Source organism: Perca fluviatilis, chromosome 24 (assembly GCF_010015445.1).
Source record: "Perca fluviatilis chromosome 24, GENO_Pfluv_1.0, whole genome shotgun sequence".
Lineage (NCBI taxonomy): Eukaryota > Metazoa > Chordata > Actinopteri > Perciformes > Percidae > Perca > Perca fluviatilis.
The window spans coordinates 8,671,374-8,694,815 of record NC_053135.1 but is presented as its reverse complement, the minus strand read 5'-3'; the positions used below and the strand labels follow the sequence as shown (position 1 = coordinate 8,694,815).

Sequence of the window (23,442 nt, the reverse complement as noted above, 5' to 3'; positions counted from 1 at the left end):
TAACTATGTGTCTCCAAGAGAACAGTCCAATGCTGCCGAACCCCAGGATTGAACCAGAAACCTTTAGGTCTTCAGTCTATCGCTCTCCCAACTGAGCTATTTCAGCAAAAAGAACAGAATGGGGTGGCCGTTCCGAAGAAAGCAAAGCATCTTGAAAAAACGACAGACATTTCAGAAAACAGCAACTTTCCACACACCATTAGGGGGGGCTGTTCACTGGAAAACTAAAACGTTCAACTGTTGCTGCAGAGAGAGACAGAAATGCCCAGCAGAGCTGCTCCGAGGTCCTTCCACATCGAGGAGAACCACTTCCGCAACGTCCCGTCATCAAATCCCTGTGGACAGTGTGTCCGTCCAGTCATCCATTTAGTGAACAAAAAACCAATGGTAAAACACTTGAGTTCCAACGGAACCTCATAGGGAATTTAGTGACAAACTAAACATTTGTCGCCAAAACACCAATCCAATGCTGCCAAATCCCAAGATTGAAACAGGGACCTTTAGCTCTTCAGTCTAACCCTCTCCTAACTGAGCGATTTTCAGACTAAAATGCAAAACGTGGAGGGTTCCAACGGAACCTCATAGGGAGTTTAGTGACAAACTAAACATTTGTCGGCAAAACACCAATCCAATGCTGCCAAATGCCAGGTTTGAACCAGAGACCTTCAGTCTAATGCTCTCCTAACTGAGCTATTTTCAGACTAAAACACAAAATGTATGGGTTCCAACGGAACCTCATAGGGAATTTAGTGACAAACTAAACATTTGTCACCGAAACACCAATGGTGCCAAATCCCAGGATTGAACTAGAAATCTATAGCACTTCAGTCCATCGCTCTCCTAACTGAGCTATTTCCAGACTAAAACACAGAAGGTGGTGGGTTCCAAAGGAACCTCATAGGGAATTTAGTGACAAACTAAACATTTGTCGCCAAAACACCAATCCAATGCTGCCAAATCCCTGGATTGAACCAGGGACCATTAGCTCTTTAGGCTAACGCTCTCCAAACTGAGCTATTTCAAGACTAATACACAAGACATGGTGCCCATCAGGCAGAAACCAAAACGGGACCAGCATTTCTAACTACGTGTCTCCAAGTTTACAGTCCAATGCTGCCGAATCCCAGGATTGAACCAGAAACCTTTAGGTCTTCAGTCTATCGCTCTCCCAACTGAGCTATTTCAGCAAAAAGAACAGAATGGGGTGGCCGGTTCCGAAGAAAGCAAAACATCTTGGAAAAAACGACAGACATTTCAGAAAACAGCAACTTTCCACACACCATTAGGGGGCTGTTCACTGGAAAACTAAAACGTTCAACTGTTGCTGCAGAGAGAGACAGAAATGCCCAGCAGAGCTGCTCCGGGGTCCTTCTACATCGAGGGAGAACCACTTCCCGCACGTCCCGTCATCAAATCCCTGTGGACAGTGTGTCCGTCCAGTCATCCATTTAGTGAACAAAAAACCAATGGTAAAACACTTGAGTTCCAACGGAACCTCATAGGTTTTAGTGACAAACTAAACATTTGTCGCCAAAACACCAATCCAGTGCTGCCAAATCCCAAAATTGAACCAGAGACCTTTAGCTCTTTAGTCTAACGCTCTCCTAACTGAGTTTTTTCAGACTACTACACAGAACATGGTGCCCATCAGGCAGAAACCAAAATGGGACCAGCATTTCTAACTATGTGTCTCCAAGAGAACAGTCCAATGCTGCTGCCAAATCCCAGGATTGAACCAGAGACCTTTAGCTCTTCAGTCTAATGCTCTACTAACTGAGCGATTTTCAGACTAAAATGCAAAACGTGGTGGGTTCCAACGGAACCGCATAGGGAATTTAGTGACAAACTAAACATTTGTCGGCAAAACACCAATCCAATGCTACCAAATCCCAGGATTGAACCAGAGACCTTTAGCTTTTCACACCAACGGTCTCCTAACTGAGCTATTTCCAGACTAAAACACCAAACGTATGGGTTCCAACGGAACCTCATAGGGAATTTAGTGACAAACTAAACATTTGTCGCCAAAATACCAATACAATGCTGCCAAATCCCTGGATTGAACCAGGGACCTTTAACTCTCCAGTCTAACGCTCTGCTAACTGAGCTATTTCCAGACTAATATGCAAAACATGGTGCCCATCAGGCAGAAACCAAAACAGGACCAGCATTTCTAACTATGTGTCTCCAAGAGAACAGTCCAATGCTGCCGAACCCCAGGATTGAACCAGAAACCTTTAGGTCTTCAGTCTATCGCTCTCCCAACTGAGCTATTTCAGCAAAAAGAACAGAATGGGGTGGCCGTTCCGAAAAAAGCAAAACATCTTGAAAAAACGACAGACATTTCAGAAAACAGCAACTTTCCACACACCATTAGGGGGGGCTGTTCACTGGAAAACTAAAACGTTCAACTGTTGCTGCAGAGAGAGACAGAAATGCCCAGCAGAGCTGCTCCGAGGTCCTTCCACATCGAGGAGAACCACTTCCGCAACGTCCCGTCATCAAATCCCTGTGGACAGTGTGTCCGTCCAGTCATCCATTTAGTGAACAAAAAACCAATGGTAAAACACTTGAGTTCCAACGGAACCTCATAGGGAATTTAGAGACAAACTAAACATTTGTCGCCAAAACACCAATCCAGTGCTGCCAAATCCCAAAATTGAACCAGAGACCTTTAGCTCTTTAGTCTAACGCTCTCCTAACTGAGTTTTTTCAGACTACTACACAGAACATGGTGCCCATCAGGCAGAAACCAAAATGGGACCAGCATTTCTAACTATGTGTCTCCAAGAGAACAGTCCAATGCTGCTGCCAAATCCCAGGATTGAACCAGAGACCTTTAGCTCTTCAGTCTAATGCTCTCCTAACTGAGCGATTTTCAGACTAAAATGCAAAACGTGGTGGGTTCCAACGGAACCGCATAGGGAATTTAGTGACAAACTAAACATTTGTCGGCAAAACACCAATCCAATGCTACCAAATCCCTGGATTGAACCAGGGACCTTTAACTCTCCAGTCTAACGCTCTGCTAACTGAGCTATTTCCAGACTAATATGCAAAACATGGTGCCCATCAGGCAGAAACCAAAACAGGACCAGCATTTCTAACTATGTGTCTCCAAGAGAACAGTCCAATGCTGCCGAACCCCAGGATTGAACCAGAAACCTTTTGGTCTTCAGTCTATCGCTCTCCCAACTGAGCTATTTCAGCAAAAACCACAGAATGGGGTGGCCGTTCCGAAGAAAGCAAAACATCTTGAAAAAACGATAGACATTTCAGAAAACAGCAACTTTCCACACACCATTAGGGAGGGCTGTTCGCTGGAAAACTAAAAAGTTCAACTGTTGCTGCAGAGAGAGACAGAAATGCCCCAGCAGAGCTGCTCCGAGGTCCTTCTACATCGAGGAAGAACCACTGCCGTAACGTCCGTCATCAAATCCCTGTGGACAGTGTGTCCGTCCAGTAATCCATTTAGTGAACAATAAACCAATGGTAAAACAATTGAGTTCCAACGGAACCTCATAGGGAATTTAGTGACAAACTGGACTAGCATTTCTAAACATTTGTCGCCAAAATACCAATCCAATGCTGCCAAATCCCAGGATTGAACCAGAGACCTTTAGCTCTTCAGTCTAACCCTCTCCTTACTGAGCGATTTTCAGACTAAAATGCAAACGTGGTGGGTTCCAACGGAACCTCATAGGAATTAGTGACAAACTAAACATTTGTCGGCAAAAACCCAATCCAATGCTACCAAATCCCGGGATTGAACCAGAGACTTTAAGCTTTTCACACTAACGCCTCTCTAACTGAGCTATTTCCAGACTAAAACACCAAATGTATGGGTTCCAACGGAACATCGAGGGAATTTAGTGACAAACTAAACATTTGTCGCCAAGATACCAATCCAATGCTGCCAAATCCCTGGATTGAACCAGGGACCTTTAACTCTTCAGTCTAACGCTCTCCTAACTGAGCTATTTCCAGACTATTATGCAAAACATGGTGCCCATCAGGCAGAAACCAAAACGGCACCAGCATTTCTAACTATGTGTCTCCAAGACAACAGCCCAATGCTGCCGAATCCCAGGATTGAACCAGAAACCTTTTGGTCTTCAGTCTATCGCTCTCCCAACTGAGCTATTTCAGCAAAAAGCACAGAAACGGGTGGCCGTTCCGAAGAAAGCAAAACATCTTGAAAAAACGACAGACATTTCAGAAAACGGCAACTTTCCACACACCATTAGGGGGGGCTGTTCGCTGGAAAACTAAAAAGTTCAACTGTTGCTGCAGAGAGAGACAGAAATGCCCCAGCAGAGCTGCTCCGAGGTCCTTCTACATCGAGGAGAACCACTGCCGCAACGTCCCGTCATCAAATCCCTGTGGACAGTGTGTCCGTCCAGTCATCCATTTAGTGAACAAAAAACCAATGGTAAAACACTTGAGTTCCAACGGAACCTCATAGGGAATTTAGTGACAAACTAAACATTTGTTGGCAAAACACCAATCCAATGCTACCAAATCCCAGGATTGAACCAGAGACCTTTAGCTTTTCACACCAACGGTCTCCTAACTGAGCTATTTCCAGACTAAAACACCAAACGTATGGGTTCCAACGGAACCTCATAGGGAATTTAGTGACAAACTAAACATTTGTCGCCAAAATACCAATACAATGCTGCCAAATCCCTGGATTGAACCAGGGACCTTTAACTCTCCAGTCTAACGCTCTGCTAACTGAGCTATTTCCAGACTAATATGCAAAACATGGTGCCCATCAGGCAGAAACCAAAACAGGACCAGCATTTCTAACTATGTGTCTCCAAGAGAACAGTCCAATGCTGCCGAACCCCAGGATTGAACCAGAAACCTTTAGGTCTTCAGTCTATCGCTCTCCCAACTGAGCTATTTCAGCAAAAAGAACAGAATGGGGTGGCCGTTCCGAAAAAAGCAAAACATCTTGAAAAAACGACAGACATTTCAGAAAACAGCAACTTTCCACACACCATTAGGGGGGGCTGTTCACTGGAAAACTAAAACGTTCAACTGTTGCTGCAGAGAGAGACAGAAATGCCCAGCAGAGCTGCTCCGAGGTCCTTCCACATCGAGGAGAACCACTTCCGCAACGTCCCGTCATCAAATCCCTGTGGACAGTGTGTCCGTCCAGTCATCCATTTAGTGAACAAAAAACCAATGGTAAAACACTTGAGTTCCAACGGAACCTCATAGGGAATTTAGAGACAAACTAAACATTTGTCGCCAAAACACCAATCCAGTGCTGCCAAATCCCAAAATTGAACCAGAGACCTTTAGCTCTTTAGTCTAACGCTCTCCTAACTGAGTTTTTTCAGACTACTACACAGAACATGGTGCCCATCAGGCAGAAACCAAAATGGGACCAGCATTTCTAACTATGTGTCTCCAAGAGAACAGTCCAATGCTGCTGCCAAATCCCAGGATTGAACCAGAGACCTTTAGCTCTTCAGTCTAATGCTCTCCTAACTGAGCGATTTTCAGACTAAAATGCAAAACGTGGTGGGTTCCAACGGAACCGCATAGGGAATTTAGTGACAAACTAAACATTTGTCGGCAAAACACCAATCCAATGCTACCAAATCCCTGGATTGAACCAGGGACCTTTAACTCTCCAGTCTAACGCTCTGCTAACTGAGCTATTTCCAGACTAATATGCAAAACATGGTGCCCATCAGGCAGAAACCAAAACAGGACCAGCATTTCTAACTATGTGTCTCCAAGAGAACAGTCCAATGCTGCCGAACCCCAGGATTGAACCAGAAACCTTTTGGTCTTCAGTCTATCGCTCTCCCAACTGAGCTATTTCAGCAAAAACCACAGAATGGGGTGGCCGTTCCGAAGAAAGCAAAACATCTTGAAAAAACGATAGACATTTCAGAAAACAGCAACTTTCCACACACCATTAGGGAGGGCTGTTCGCTGGAAAACTAAAAAGTTCAACTGTTGCTGCAGAGAGAGACAGAAATGCCCCAGCAGAGCTGCTCCGAGGTCCTTCTACATCGAGGAGAACCACTGCCGCAACGTCCCGTCATCAAATCCCTGTGGACAGTGTGTCCGTCCAGTAATCCATTTAGTGAACAATAAACCAATGGTAAAACAATTGAGTTCCAACGGAACCTCATAGGGAATTTAGTGACAAACTGGACTAGCATTTCTAAACATTTGTCGCCAAAATACCAATCCAATGCTGCCAAATCCCAGGATTGAACCAGAGACCTTTAGCTCTTCAGTCTAACCCTCTCCTTACTGAGCGATTTTCAGACTAAAATGCAAAACGTGGTGGGTTCCAACGGAACCTCATAGGGAATTTAGTGACAAACTAAACATTTGTCGGCAAAACACCAATCCAATGCTACCAAATCCCAGGATTGAACCAGAGACTTTAAGCTTTTCACACTAACGCTCTCCTAACTGAGCTATTTCCAGACTAAAACACCAAATGTATGGGTTCCAACGGAACATCGAGGGAATTTAGTGACAAACTAAACATTTGTCGCCAAGATACCAATCCAATGCTGCCAAATCCCTGGATTGAACCAGGGACCTTTAACTCTTCAGTCTAACGCTCTCCTAACTGAGCTATTTCCAGACTATTATGCAAAACATGGTGCCCATCAGGCAGAAACCAAAACGGCACCAGCATTTCTAACTATGTGTCTCCAAGACAACAGCCCAATGCTGCCGAATCCCAGGATTGAACCAGAAACCTTTTGGTCTTCAGTCTATCGCTCTCCCAACTGAGCTATTTCAGCAAAAAGCACAGAAACGGGTGGCCGTTCCGAAGAAAGCAAAACATCGTAAAAACGACAGACATTTCAGAAAACCGCAACAACTTTCACACACACATTGGGGGCTGTTCGCTGGAAAACTAAAACGTTCAACTGTTGCTGCACAGAGAGACAGAAATGCCCAGCAGAGCTGCTCCGAGGTCCTTCTACATCGAGGAGAACCACTTCCAACGTCCCGTCATCAAATCCCCGTGGACAGTGTCCCCGCCAGTCCGGCATCCATTTAGTGAACAAAAACCAATGGTAAAACACTTGAGTTCCAACGGAACCTCAGCGAAATTTAGTGACAAACTTAAACATTTGTCGCCAAAACACCAATCCATGCTGCCAAATCCCAAAATTGAACCAGAGACCTTTAGCTCTTTAGTCTAACGCTCTCTCCTAACTGAGTTTTTCAGACTACTACACAGAACATGGTGCCCATCAGGCAGAAACCAAAATGGGACCAGCATTTCTAACTATGTGTCTCCAAGAGAACAGTCCAATGCTGCTGCCAAATCCCAGGATTGAACCAGAGACCTTTAGCTCTTCAGTCTAATGCTCTACTAACTGAGCGATTTTCAGACTAAAATGCAAAACGTGGTGGGTTCCAACGGAACCGCATAGGGAATTTAGTGACAAACTAAACATTTGTCGGCAAAACACCAATCCAATGCTACCAAATCCCAGGATTGAACCAGAGACCTTTAGCTTTTCACACCAACGGTCTCCTAACTGAGCTATTTCCAGACTAAAACACCAAACGTATGGGTTCCAACGGAACCTCATAGGGAATTTAGTGACAAACTAAACATTTGTCGCCAAAATACCAATACAATGCTGCCAAATCCCTGGATTGAACCAGGGACCTTTAACTCTCCAGTCTAACGCTCTGCTAACTGAGCTATTTCCAGACTAATATGCAAAACATGGTGCCCATCAGGCAGAAACCAAAACAGGACCAGCATTTCTAACTATGTGTCTCCAAGAGAACAGTCCAATGCTGCCGAACCCCAGGATTGAACCAGAAACCTTTAGGTCTTCAGTCTATCGCTCTCCCAACTGAGCTATTTCAGCAAAAAGAACAGAATGGGGTGGCGTTCGAAAAAGCAAAACATCTCTTGAAGAAAAACGACAGACATTTCAGAAAAACAGCAACTTTCCACACACCATTAGGGGGCTGTTCACTGGAAAACTAAAACGTTCAACTGTTGCTGCAGAGAGAGACAGAAATGCCCAGCAAAGCTGCTCCGAGGTCCTTCCACATCGAGGAGAACCACTTCCGCAACGTCCGGCACAAATCCCTGTGGACAGTGTGTCCGTCCAGTCATCCATTTAGTGAACAAAAACCAATGGTAAAACACTTGAGTTCCAACGGAACCTCATTGGGAATTTAGAGACAAACTAAACATTTGTCGCCAAAACACCAATCCAGTGCTGCCAAATCCCAAAATTGAACCAGAGACCTTTAGCTCTTTTAGTCTAACGCTCTCCTAACTGAGTTTTTTCAGACTACTACACAGAACATGGGTGCCCATCAGGCAGAAACCAAAATGGGACCAGCATTTCTAACTATGTGTCTCCAAGAGAACAGTCCAATGCTGCTGCCAAATCCCAGGATTGAACCAGAGACCTTTAGCTCTTCAGTCTAATGCTCTCCTAACTGAGCGATTTTCAGACTAAAATGCAAAACGTGGTGGGTTCCAACGGAACCCGCAAGAGAATTTAGTGACAAACTAAACATTTGTCGGCAAAACACCAATCCAATGCTACCAAATCCCTGGATTGAACCAGGGACCTTTAACTCTCCAGTCTAACGCTCTGCTAACTGAGCTATTTCCAGACTAATATGCAAAACATGGTGCCCATCAGGCAGAAACCAAAACAGGACCAGCATTTCTAACTATGTGTCTCCAAGAGAACAGTCCAATGCTGCCGAACCCCAGGATTGAACCAGAAACCTTTTGGTCTTCAGTCTATCGCTCTCCCAACTGAGCTATTTCAGCAAAAACCACAGCAATGGGGGGTGGCCGTTCAAAGAAAGCAAAACATCTTGAAAAAACGATAGACATTTCAGAAAACAGCAACTTTCCACACACCATTAGGGAGGGCTGTTCGCTGGAAAACTAAAAAGTTCAACTGTTGCTGCAGAGAGAGACAGAAATGCCCCAGCAGAGCTGCTCCGAGGTCCTTCTACATCGAGGAGAACCACTGCCGCAACGTCCCGTCATCAAATCCCTGTGGACAGTGTGTCCGTCCAGTAATCCATTTAGTGAACAATAAACCAATGGTAAAACAATTGAGTTCCAACGGAACCTCATAGGGAATTTAGTGACAAACTGGACTAGCATTTCTAAACATTTGTCGCCAAAATACCAATCCAATGCTGCCAAATCCCAGGATTGAACCAGAGACCTTTAGCTCTTCAGTCTAACCCTCTCCTTACTGAGCGATTTTCAGACTAAAATGCAAAACGTGGTGGGTTCCAACGGAACCTCATAGGGAATTTAGTGACAAACTAAACATTTGTCGGCAAAACACCAATCCAATGCTACCAAATCCCAGGATTGAACCAGAGACTTTAAGCTTTTCACACTAACGCTCTCCTAACTGAGCTATTTCCAGACTAAAACACCAAATGTATGGGTTCCAACGGAACATCGAGGGAATTTAGTGACAAACTAAACATTTGTCGCCAAGATACCAATCCAATGCTGCCAAATCCCTGGATTGAACCAGGGACCTTTAACTCTTCAGTCTAACGCTCTCCTAACTGAGCTATTTCCAGACTATTATGCAAAACATGGTGCCCATCAGGCAGAAACCAAAACGGCACCAGCATTTCTAACTATGTGTCTCCAAGACAACAGCCCAATGCTGCCGAATCCCAGGATTGAACCAGAAACCTTTTGGTCTTCAGTCTATCGCTCTCCCAACTGAGCTATTTCAGCAAAAGCACAGAAACGGGTGGCCGTTCCGAAGAAAGCAAAACATCTTGAAAAAACGACAGACATTTCAGAAAACGGCAACTTTCCACACACCATTAGGGGGGGCTGTTCGCTGGAAAACTAAAACGTTCAACTGTTGCTGCAGAGAGAGACAGAAATGCCCAGCAGAGCTGCTCCGAGGTCCTTCTACATCGAGGAGAACCACTTCCGCAACGTCCCGTCATCAAATCCCTGTGGACAGTGTGTCCGTCCAGTCATCCATTTAGTGAACAAAAAACCAATGGTAAAACACTTGAGTTCCAACGGAACCTCATAGGGAATTTAGTGACAAACTAAACATTTGTCGCAAAACACCAATCCATGCTCCAAATCCAAAATTGAACCAGAGACCTTTAGCTCTTTGTCTAACGCCTCCTAACTGAGTTTCACTATACACAAACATGGTGCCCATCCAGAAACCAAAATGACCAGCATTTCTAACTATGTGTCTCCAAGAGAACAGTCCAATGCTGCTGCAATCCCAGATTGAACCAGGACTTTAGCTTTCAGTTAAGCTCTCTAACTGAGCTATTTTCAGACTAAAATGTAAAACGTGGTGGTTCCAACGGAACCTCATAGGGAATTTAGTGACAAACTAAACATTTGTCGGCAAAACACCAATCCAATGCTACCAAATCCCAGGATTGAACCAGAGACCTTTAGCTTTCACACCAACGGTCTCCTAACTGAGCTATTTCCAGACTAAAACACCAAACGTATGGGTTCCAACGAACCTCATAGGGAATTTAGTGACAAACTAAACATTTGTCGCCAAAATACCAATCACATGCTGCCAAATCCTGGATTGAACCAGGGACCTTTAACTCTCCAGTCTAACGCTCTGCTAACTGAGCTATTTCCAGACTAATATGCAAAACATGGTGCCCATCAGGCAGAAACCAAAACAGGACCAGCATTTCTAACTATGTGTCTCCAAGACAACAGTCCAATGCTGCCGAACCCCAGGATTGAACCAGAAACCTTTTGGTCTTCAGTCTATCGCTCTCCCAACTGAGCTATTTCAGCAAAAAGAACAGAATGGGGTGGCCGTTCCGAAGAAAGCAAAACATCTTGAAAAAACGACAGACATTTCAGAAAACAGCAACTTTCCACACACCATTAGGGGGGGCTGTTCACTGGAAAACTAAAACGTTCAACTGTTGCTGCAGAGAGAGACAGAAATGCCCAGCAGAGCTGCTCCGAGGTCCTTCCACATCGAGGAGAACCACTTCCGCAACGTCCCGTCATCAAATCCCTGTGGACAGTGTGTCCGTCCAGTCATCCATTTAGTGAACAAAAAACCAATGGTAAAACACTTGAGTTCCAACGGAACCTCATAGGGAATTTAGGAACACCCAAACATTTGTCGCCAAACACCAATCCAGTGCTGCCAAATCCCAAAATTGAACCAGAGACCTTTAGCTCTTTAGTCTAACGCTCTCCTAACTGAGTTTTTTCAGACTACTACACAGAACATGGTGCCCATCAGGCAGAAACCAAAATGGGACCAGCATTTCTAACTATGTGTCTCCAAGAGAACAGTCCAATGCTGCTGCCAAATCCCAGGATTGAACCAGAGACCTTTAGCTCTTCAGTCTAATGCTCTCCTAACTGAGCGATTTTCAGACTAAAATGCAAAACGTGGTGGGTTCCAACGGAACCGCATAGGGAATTTAGTGACAAACTAAACATTTGTCGGCAAAACACCAATCCAATGCTACCAAATCCCTGGATTGAACCAGGGACCTTTAACTCTCCAGTCTAACGCTCTGCTAACTGAGCTATTTCCAGACTAATATGCAAAACATGGTGCCCATCAGGCAGAAACCAAAACAGGACCAGCATCTCTAACTATGTGTCTCCAAGAGAACAGTCCAATGCTGCCGAACCCCAGGATTGAACCAGAAACCTTTTGGTCTTCAGTCTATCGCTCTCCCAACTGAGCTATTTCAGCAAAAACCACAGAATGGGGTGGCCGTTCCGAAGAAAGCAAAACATCTTGAAAAAACGATAGACATTTCAGAAAACAGCAACTTTCCACACACCATTAGGGAGGGCTGTTCGCTGGAAAACTAAAAAGTTCAACTGTTGCTGCAGAGAGAGACAGAAATGCCCCAGCAGAGCTGCTCCGAGGTCCTTCTACATCGAGGAGAACCACTGCCGCAACGTCCCGTCATCAAATCCCTGTGGACAGTGTGTCCGTCCAGTAATCCATTTAGTGAACAATAAACCAATGGTAAAACAATTGAGTTCCAACGGAACCTCAATGGAATTTAGTGACAAACTGGACTAGCATTTCTAAACATTTGTCGCCAAAATACCAATCCAATGCTGCCAAATCCCAGGATTGAACCAGAGACCTTTAGCTCTTCAGTCTAACCCTCTCCTTACTGAGCGATTTTCAGACTAAAATGCAAAACGTGGTGGGTTCCAACGGAACCTCATAGGGAATTTAGTGACAAACTAAACATTTGTCGGCAAAACACCAATCCAATGCTACCAAATCCCAGGATTGAACCAGAGACTTTTAGCTTTTCACACTAACGCTCTCCTTACTGAGCTATTTCCAGACTAAAACACCAAATGTATGGGTTCCAACGGAACATCGAGGGAATTTAGTGACAAACTAAACATTTGTCGCCAAAATACCAATCCAATGCTGCCAAATCCCTGGATTGAACCAGAGACCTTTAACTCTTCAGTCTAACGCTCTCCTAACTGAGCTATTTCCAGACTATTATGCAAAACATGGTGCCCATCAGGCAGAAACCAAAACGGCACCAGCATTTCTAACTATGTGTCTCCAAGACAACAGCCCAATGCTGCCGAATCCCAGGATTGAACCAGAAACCTTTTGGTCTTCAGTCTATCGCTCTCCCAACTGAGCTATTTCAGCAAAAAGCACAGAAACGGGTGGCCGTTCCGAAGAAAGCAAAACATCTTGAAAAAACGACAGACATTTCAGAAAACGGCAACTTTCCACACACCATTAGGGGGGGCTGTTCGCTGGAAAACTAAAAAGTTCAACTGTTGCTGCAGAGAGAGACAGAAATGCCCCAGCAGAGCTGCTCCGAGGTCCTTCTACATCGAGGAGAACCACTGCCGCAACGTCCCGTCATCAAATCCCTGTGGACAGTGTGTCCGTCCAGTCATCCATTTAGTGAACAAAAAACCAATGGTAAAACACTTGAGTTCCAAACGGAACCTCATAGGGAATTTAGTGACAAACTAAACATTTGTCGCCAAAACACCAATCCAATGCTACCAAATCCCAGGATTGAACCAGAGACCTTTAGCTTTTCACAGTAATGCTCTCCTAACTGAGCTATTTCCAGACTAAAACCCCAAACGTATGGGTTCCAACGGAACCTCATAGGGAATTTAGTGACAAACTAAACATTTGTCGCCAAAATACCAATCCAATGCTGCCAAATCCCAGGATTGAACCAGAAACCTTTTGCCTTCAGTCTAACACTCTCCTAACTGAGCTATTTCCAGACTAATATGCAAAACATGGTGCCCATCAGGCAGAAACCAAAACGGGACCAGCATTTCTAACTACGTGTCTCCAAGACAACAGTCCAATGCTGCCAAATCCCAGGATTGAACCAGAAACCTTTTGCCTTCAGTCTAACACTCTCCTAACTGAGCTATTTCCAGACTAATATGCAAAACATGGTGCTTCTACATCGAGGAGAACCACTGCCGCAACGTCCCGTCATCAAATCCCTGTGGACAGTGTGTCCGTCCAGTCATCCATTTAATGAACAATAAACCAATGGTAAAACACTTGAGTTCCAACGGAACCTCATAGGGAATTTAGTGACAAACTAAACATTTGTCACCAAAACACTGGCAGCTGGCAGAACATAACGCAATCTTGGAGATTATTCCTTCACAGCGCTGTTCAATGCGAGAAAATCTCAGAGGTGAACAGGCAGACACATCAGTTTTCATCAGACTCACCCTGGGTTGGGTTAATTAAATCTACTGCTAACTTACAACACTAATAACATTACCGTCGCCAAAGTACCGCCGCGAATCAAATCCCCTTTAACCCGTCAATCCACTAAACCTGTATGGAAATGAGCACCTCTGCTTAAGTGTTAAATTCGTTAACAATTATATGACACAACGTCTCTCTCTCTCTCTCTCTCTCTCTCTCTCAATATATTAATAAAAAATATATATATTAATAAGCTTCAAGGATAATAATGTGAGAAGAAATACATACATACAATTCATTGAGTAAACTAAAAAGCCTACATTTAAAAAAAGAAATAGGAAAGCAACAATAATATGTATATATATACACACTCAAATTATAGTGTCAAATGTAAGAAAGAAAACAAAGACAAAAAGCAAAAGAAAACAAACATAAACAAAACCCATGAAGTAGAGGACTAAATGAGAAGGCAGAGTAAACTCTCTCTCTCTCTCTTGCTCTCTCTCTCTCTCTGGGTGCGCACACACACGGCCCGGTTCTCGTGGTTGATGAACGCAGATATGTGCTGATTAGCTCTCATAACGGGCCAGTTGGGTAGCACACGCCATGAGTCCATGAGGCTGATGTCTGATTACTCCACATTTTCAGTTGTGATATTTTGTGATTACATTCTGAATCTGCAGTAGTAAATATAGTAGTACAATATCTTCCTCTTATATAGAAGTAGCCTACACTGTAAGTCAGTAGTAGGCTATACAGTGGAGTTGCATATTAAGTGGTTTGTAAGTAATTCTGGGGTACAATTTGGTTTTGAAGAATTCTACATGCAGCAATACCACAGGCCAAGCAACCAGCCTGTTCCTAACAGGCAAATTTTCAACGGGCACTGCACTAGTACAGTATGATGACCACATCAACAGCCAATCAGATTATAGGTAGCTGCTGGTGGGCTTCACCCAATGATGTGTGAGCAGAAGGGATGCAGCGCCATGGAAACTGGAAACTGCAGAGGGTGCCATAAGAGAACAGCGAACTCTAGTGGCACCAGATGTCTTTGTTTATCCCCGTCTGTCTGGATGAGTTCACCTTTCTGCTTGAGAGAACTTCTATTGCTTTCTGGTACTTATTTGCTTGTCTCCCAGCTCAAACTTTTTTTAAATAATATTTTTTTTCTTTCTCTGATGAGCACTAGGGAAAGGCATGGCTGACTGGTCATCAATATTCTATGTTACTTTGTTAAACTGGTGATCTTTTTCGTAAAATATATTTTATAGTGTATATTATAGTGTTTGTAGGTATAATGGAAAAGTTAAATTCCCTCCAAAAAACAGGCAAATAGTTTTGGCCATGGCCATACTTGAAAATTAAAAAGTTTTCACCATAATTGTATATTAGATGAAGTTCTGAATTATGTGCTTACAAAATTATTTCATAATATTCATGATAATGTTCTATTACAAAGTGATATTGTCCATATTTTCTGCTTTGTTCAAAAAATAGTAGTAAGTTGTTTTCAGTTTCTCTCATGTGTTGATGATGTAGGCTGTAGGCATGTAGGCTACTGTACTTCAAAGGATGTCCAAAATGTAGCAGTGGTAGGAAGGCCTACACGATTCCTTACATCACCTCCAGGGGGCATCACCAACACATTACAGTCAATGGTCTTCCACACCTGAAGTAATTCCACCTGCGTCCCTGCACCTGCTATCTGAACTCCTGCACCTGCAGAAGTTACATGAAAGTAAATCGACTTAATCCTCACATCATTAGACACTAATCGCCTCTAACACGGTTCTCCAGAGCCTTTTGCCAAAATGTTACCCATTTGATGAAAAAATGCTTGAGATTTGCTAGATAATCATACCACCATTTCCAGTGGATACAGTTGATGGTCATAATACCTTATACACCTGTGTCACTATCCCATTGCCAGTGTCAAATTAATTAACTAATATAGTCCCTAAGGACCAATGGGAATTTGCAACCTTCCCTTTTTATAGGCTACTGTATGTATATACATCTGTTTATTCGCGACAGTCATAATGTGGGAATTACGTTATTACTGTCAGGAGACAACGCTGAGGAAAAAACTGCATGTTAAAGGGATGGAGATAAGAAGAGGAAAGGCTGACGTAAGGTGATGGTGTTTGGATGGTAGACGCTTGCGCGGGATACACTGGATGCAACCGTTGGAGGAGATTAGGAAACTGCGCCTAAATCGGACCCCAACCGTACACCATCTTGGCTCGAGCGACGCTAGAGTCTGGGCCTTCTCTCCCAGGCCATTTCGGCTCTGACCGGACCAGTTTCCTGGACGATAGAGGGAGGAGCCTGGCATTTCTGGTGGTTGGAAGAACAGCCAGTCAAAGCCAGCCAGCATCTGAGCCAGCGTAGGAACTGGAGCGAGCAACGGTGAACGAAGGCACCGCTGTGTTGGAATACGATATTATTTTAATATTCACAAGCAAGTCCATACGGTGTATGCAACAGAGTAGTCGTCGAGATGCACGTGAAGGTCTTCCATTTGGGCTGGGGAAGCTGAAGCATATTGCAGCCCGGGACACATTACGTTTTCGGTGGGATAAGCCATCTGTGATACACTGGGTGTGCACAGCGCAATAACGGCGCGAGCCAACCGGTTATTCCATCGACAACTAGCTCATATTAACCCAGCTAGCCAACCATTTTCGAGATCCCCGTTAGCTTGCGGTGAAGGGAGCATATTGGTCGGTACGGAAAGTATCCGTGGATGCTGCTGAGGAAGTCTTGTGTCTGGCAGTACCCAACAGTAAGATACAAACCCGAGGCATGCAAAGAGGGGAGTTTTTCTGCAAACGAGCGAGGAAATCTCCACGCCCTGGGGTCTATTCTGTGGTTACTATTTAGCTAGCTCGCTGGCTAGCTACCGGGAGAGAAGCTCAAGAGAAGGTGGGGCCGCGGAGTGACAGTCTTGGACGCCAGCTAATGTGGCTAGCTGGCTAACTTGGACTCTTGACTGGCCACTGATTTTCCTGTAACTGACATTAGGAGGATTTAAATCACTAGGTGTGTGCAGTCTTGCACAATAGTAACCAGAAGAAAGCACGTTATAATTGATTATTTCAAAATCCGTGTGGGTGGGATATCTTGAGGAGAGCATCCTCGTTTACCTGAATGACCATGGCGGACGATGACGTGCTGTTCGAGGATGTCTACGAGCTGTGCGAGGTGATTGGCAAGTAAGTAACAATAACTGATATTAACCACTTCCGTTTGTTTTGTTTTACATTATTTTATCTGTTTTATACACTCTCCTTTGCCACACACACCACAGCTGCAAGGGCCATGCTTAATTACTGTTGTTATAGGCATGCAGGTTTTTCAAGGGGAAAGTTCACTGGGTGGGTGAGGCAGGGTCGCTCCTCAATTTGCAGTGCCATTTAACTGTTATATATATATTGTCATATACTGTATGTTATAAAGCAATAGCAAGCACATAATTACCTAATATATTAGGAGTTGCAGAATGTGTCTGACATGACGACCTCCATGCAGGAATGTGAATTTACAAGACTCAGTAGGAACGTGTATCAGACATAAACTTCTTTTAATACAGGTTTATAAGATGGACTAGAACAGGTCTTGATGTTCATCTACCTTGTTTAAACATAGGCTACTGTAAAGTGAAAGTTCTCACTGTATGTCTACGCTAATACCATTTATTGCAGTTGGTGAAGAAATTAATTCTCATTCTTTTGCTGACAGACTGGCGGCTTGGTTTAAGACACAGCACATCTGGCTTCATATCTAAAATGTCTGCAGACAGGATTTTCCTTCTCCTAACCCTCCTGGCATCCGGTCAAACACTCTTTGAAGGTGTCAGAAAAGGCATAGCCTTTTTGATACAACAGTGAGGTTATGTAATGTTTTTATATAAAGCAGGAGACAGACAGATGCACATTTAAATCATGAGAGACAAAGGTTCAAGGTGCCATGAAAATTGCCACAGTATGCATGTTACTTATGTGTGGTCAGAGATGGCTCCTGACTCCTGCTGGAAGTGAGGCGGGAAGGCTGACAGGCCCATAACAGTCCTGGGCCACCAGCCAGTCCCCTCCCCCTGCAAGCTTCACTCACTGGACATCTGAGGGTCCATTACGTTTGTTCTAGGGGATAGAGGCACACTCTGTCCAGACCCTCAGGCCCTGTTCTATATCCTAGGACTTCCTGTTGTCTTGGTTACTAATTGATGGTTGGTCCAGGACCACTACCTTGGAGTCCCAGTAAAGGATACAAGGAGCCACTGGGGAGAGTTAGGGCGGAAGTAAAGCATGTTTGTATGGTTTAATTTGACAATACAAATCAACTAGAGTGGTAAATACAGGCAAGTTGAATCCACAGGCCATTGTGAATGATCGATGAAAAACTGATTTTCACCATTTTTATTTTCTTTGCTTGTCCCAAGGTGGGGGTCAAGCAATATTTAAATTCTTTTGCTAGTTTGTTTTATCCACCTCAGCTTTCAGATGAACTTTTCCATATGTGTATAATAGATGCCAGCTTCTATATAATGTATTTTCTTTTAGAGCTGGGCAATATATCAATATTATTATATCGATATCGTGATATGAGACTAGCTATCGTCTTAGATTTTGAATATCGTAATATGGCATAAGTGTTGTCTTTTCCTGGTTTTAGAGGCTGCATTACAGTAAAGTGATGTCATTTTCTGAACTTACCAGACTGTTGTAACTGTTCTATTATTTGCCTTTACCCACTTAGACATTATTATCCACATTACTGATGATTATTTATAAAAAAAAATCTCATTGTGTAAATATTTTGTGAAAGCACCAATAGTCAACACAACAATATCGTTGCGGTATCGATATCGAGGTATTGGGTCAAAAATATTGTGATATTTGATTTTCTCCATATCGCCCAGCCCTATTTTTTTGTAATTATCAACCTACATGGCAATACCTGTTTATCTTGCATGGAGTATCACATTTGTAGAGGTTAATACACCCACGCTACATTTTATAGCCAAAATGTAGTAACCTCTATCAGTTTGGTACTCCCTGCAACCGTAAACAAACACTGAGAAATACTGTATTTGCAAATACTTCTTGAGTTTATATCGAGTGGATGTGCAGGGTATGGTCACACAGTCCAGACAGGTCAGTGGAAGAGTAATACATGAGTGAACAACAGTTTGACTGGAGCATATTTTAAGCTTTAGTAAGGAAGCGAGATGTCACATTTATGTCACAGAAAAGACCAGAAAATCCCTCTTATCCTGCCAGTTCCTTTGTGAAATTTCAGTTGATGGATCAAGTGTGTTGAGTCCTGGTGTCTTGGGATGTGTTGCAGGAGGAAGGGGGTGGATCATTTTTCCTCAGCCCTGACTAGGGAGGGGAAGGAAAGCTGAGGCAGATCAATGGAGACAAGTGGAGTTGGGAATGGGATGGCCCTGAGGCTACGGATATAAATAATGCCAGCAGACATTGACTGCAGCACTCTGCCATCTCCCACTTTGTTTTTAACCACAGGTTTTACTGTTAGCACTACTGTAGTTAGTGGACAACATGGCAGACAGCTGAAACCTGAGGATGTTAATTAATTAAAATTTGTAATGGAAATGCTTTATAGCCACAGGAAACATAATAAAAACCTGTTCCATGTTATCTTTTCTGGTTAGAGAATATTCCTGCTCTTACATTTTAGCCTAAGTATGTTTTATAACAGAAGCCAGGCCATTTTGGCATATAAGGGGATAGCTAGATTTAAGGCAGGATGATGTTTTATGCCTCTCATTGGGCTAAATGGACTGACAATACTATGTCAATGAAGACCTCCTCCAGACTTTCATTAGCTTGTTTTTTCATGATCATCCACCTTCAATGAAAATGTTTTGACTGAGTTTTTCTGACTGAATCTGAGACTTTGTTAGTTCAGAAATGTCTAACCAACATGAAATATTTGTAGGTGAATTCTTTTAAAAAACTTGGCACTGAGATTAATGTTTCATCAACAGTGTCTCATCAGGGCACACTAATTAAAAATACTATAATTGAGAGTGGGTGAGATGAGCTAATCCCTAAATTAGTTGTAATTAGTTAGTCCTTTACATCCTGCCATATAATGTTAGAGTTGTCATGGTGATTTGTCCCACAATATTGGATGGTCTTGGTGCTGTTGTATTATTGTCTCTTGCTGACTTTTGACCTTAGCTCTTTTCAAACTTGTACATAAACCCTATTATCCAGTCCATCCCTCCTTCAGACTTCTATTGTTGTTGAGAGAAGTTGTCTATTATTATCCCTGATCGGCTTGTGTCGGAGAGGAGCAGCCTGGCTGGGTGGGGATTAGTAATCATCTTCTCAAAACCCGGATTGGAAAGAGAGCCATGTTTAGTGTGATTTCTACTGAAAGACGGTTAGTAATTTCATTTGAAGAAAGTGTTTTGTATGAAGTTATGGACGTTATGTTGAATTCTTATTTTCCTGATAGTGTCTTCTTGATTACAAGTAACCCGTCTCTGTGATAGTATAGAACTTTAAGTTTAGATGTTTTTTAAGGCACTGATTGTCTGAATGCACACTTAAGTACCAACAGAGGCTCCTTGTCCAGTTGAATTCTCTCCTTTCAGTGCTGCCTTCTCCTTCTCATTATTTTAAGAGGAAAACATTTGCTCTTGCATTGCAGGCAGCACTGACAGCTTAGCAAGGTTTCAGAACTGAAAGCCAAATAACGTGAAGTCAAACTGAAAACAGCATTTTCTTTACTTTAACGATTAATCCATTATCAAAATAGTTGGCGATTATTGTTCTGTCGATCGACAAATCGATTAGTCGACTAATTGCTGCAGCTATACTTTTAGCAAGTCAGACCCCTGATTTGTAAGGGCTTATAGTTGCATGGCAACAGCAAGAGCTGCATAGGTCTGTGTGGCATGGTCATAAAGAGACACATGGACTTGTCTGATTTTACAGCTCATGCATGTACATTTTCATTCAACTCCCCTGTGGTTATACTAGACGTATTTCAATAGAAGAAGATCAAACAGGTCCGGTGTCAATTCAACCTCTGACTGGATTAACTCTGGTGAAAGATGACACAAGCTATTGAACAGGCCTAGGCAGTGCATGCCTTGCTCATAATGTGCTCATACTGTTTGTAGTTTACATAGTAAATATGTGATCATGATTTGATGTCTGAACATAATGCAGTAACCACAGGCCTGTTTTTGAGATTTCAGCTCTAGTTGAAGTGTTTGCAAAGTGCTGAAGCAATTTAATCCATTTCTGTCTGTAATGATTCTGTTTGAAGAGGACTTAGGTTGTTGAGAAGCAACATTGGAGTCACAGTGCTCTTTATTTCAGCCCTGGGGTGCTCATTAGAGCCAAGGATATTGGGATGTGCGACTCACTCTAAACCAATGTAGTGATCAGCCCTTTGGCTTATTCTGAGTTGGATAATTAAATTGCCTGGACGACATTTAAATCTTACATTTTCATTGATTGTTTGATAGTTTTTAGTGGTCTAATAATAGTTTCTCCCCAACAGATGCAGCCTCTAGCATACAAATCTTACACAAAATGCTTTCCTGCAGGGAGGCCAAATTGTTAAGCCACTAGTAGCTAAATGTTTTATTAGCTTCAAGCTGGTTTCCCCAGCATAAAATAGATAAGGCACAGTTATTCAGGAAATATGTATTATTACCCTTTCAGCTTGATATAGCCCTCATCATGTTCACTGATGTGTCAGGTGTGAATCATACGTGTCACTCACTTGTGAACTTATTTCAAGTCTGATATAATTTTCAGGTTGCAGTGTGAAGAGTACCATTCTAATTTTATCAGTATATTTTAGGGCCGCAAGTAATTATTTTATTAACCTGTCTTTTTTGATTAAATAATGAATCATTTAGTCTGTAAAATAGTGTAAAATGGCCATCATAATTTACCAGAACACAAGGTCACAATGTCTTCGAATAACGTTTGTTGTCCAAAACTGCAATATATTAAATTTACAGTTAAAAAATGGAGACAAGCTGCAAATCCTCACATTAGACAAGCTAGAAATAGGAAATATTTTGGCAGTTTTGCTTTAATTTGCATTTATCAATCACTAAATATGTTTTTTAACTAATAATTGAATTAATTGCTTGTTTCAGAGCTAATACATTTAATTAACCACAACCTTTGGGGATGATTTTGCACCTGTTACCTGTTTATTAGGTACACCAATATGCAGTTTAAGGCACTCGGCAGTAAATCCTGTCTTTGTGAATCATTATGTGTCAGAGGTGTAAATTCATCCCATAGTGATTTGGGAGGCCATAGTTGGTGTTTGTGCTATTTTGAATTGTTTATGAAGGTAGCTTTCTAGTATTCAATTAACTCATTTATGTAAATGGAAAACCCAGGGTTCAAGCCCCCAGATTGGCGAGCATCCACTGAGCTTTTCCTGCTGGGATCAATAAAGTCATTATTATTGTTATTATTATTATTATTATTATTATTATTATTATTATTATTATTATATCACATTATTGAATGTGTCATCTTCCCATTTTGTAGAGGAAGATATCAAGAGACAGTTATGTTTGTGTCATTAAAAAAGTTATGTAAAGTATATCACGATATCCACCAAATCCTGGACAGAAAACCTAGCAAAAATCTGTTCTGGGTAGACAAGATTTGAATTTCAAAGATATGGCAACCTTGTTTTGGGACGCAGGAGTTTTCTGCAAACACATTTTTTTTTTTTTTTTTTTTTTTTTTTTTTTTTTTTTTTTTTTTTTTCTCTCTCTCTCTCTCTCTCTCTCTCTCTCTCTCTCTCTCTCTCTCTCTCTCTCTCTCTCTCTCTCACAGGTCTGCAGCCTGCAGTTCAGTGTGGCTGCTGGCTCGCGTAACAGAGTTTATCGCGAAAGATATGATGCACCTCAGTATGGTGACCAAGCCTTGGTTCACGGCTTTGCACATATTTTAGCCAGGTCGCCATACACACAAAAAAATGGAGAGTCGCAGCGGCGCTGAAAACAAAGGGAGTTTTTCTCCCGCTACAACTGACGTGGTCAAGCCGTAGGATCACTATGGCTGGCAGTGCCATACTCACTGTGCACATATACATGTTTAAGCACTGTCCAGTAAAGTTTACAGACAGTATTTAAAACCTGCATTTCTGCAATCTGCACTAGTTTGTGTGATTTGTTACTGACCTTCATATTAATATTTACACCAGGCTTATTTGTCAGTGCTTTATGTTGTCATGGTAATTATTACATGTTTACAAGGCTGGGAGTTCAACAAGTCACTGTGATTGAAGTAATCATGTTTATTGTCTTGTGAGCTGAGTGTCTCGTCACACCCCTATTTTTTTACCTATATCTTAATTGTTTTCTGGCACATGAACGCTTCATGTCTTTCTTTTAAACTTTTCTCTCCATGTACAGTATATGCTCCTTTTGAGCTGCCCACACACAGCAGATCAATAGTTGTGAATGGCTTTCAGACTGCAAGGCCAGACTCTGCAGGGTGGTTTAAACAAACCTGGATCCTCTTCTGGTTTATGTAGGGGAAAGGATTTTTTTTTTTGACAAAGCCTTTAAACATCCTGAGGGTGTCTCTGCTCTAAATTTCAATTTGCAACCAGAATACAAATTGCCCCACTAATATTCAAAGGGATCTCTAATTTGCATAAGGAAGCACCCTGGATTAAT

At 42.6% G+C, this 23,442-nt stretch overlaps 1 protein-coding gene across 18 annotated transcripts in view; it reads left to right on the top strand.

Annotated features, from left to right (window-relative positions):
- The first annotated feature begins 16,063 nt into the window (after nucleotides 1-16,063).
- The window catches only part of LOC120554595 (peripheral plasma membrane protein CASK), a 42,944-nt gene continuing 35,565 nt past the window's right edge, over nucleotides 16,064-23,442 (top strand). For 11 of the 18 annotated variants that reach the window (XM_039793589.1, XM_039793584.1, XM_039793597.1 and 8 more), the window contains exon 1: nucleotides 16,065-16,954. In XM_039793589.1, the coding sequence (XP_039649523.1) occupies nucleotides 16,890-16,954 (65 nt within the window). In that variant the 5' untranslated portion in view covers nucleotides 16,065-16,889. Of the gene's footprint in view, nucleotides 16,955-23,442 lie in introns of all 18 variants that reach the window. The other 7 variants (XM_039793585.1, XM_039793590.1, XM_039793583.1 and 4 more) reach the window with 2 other exon arrangements.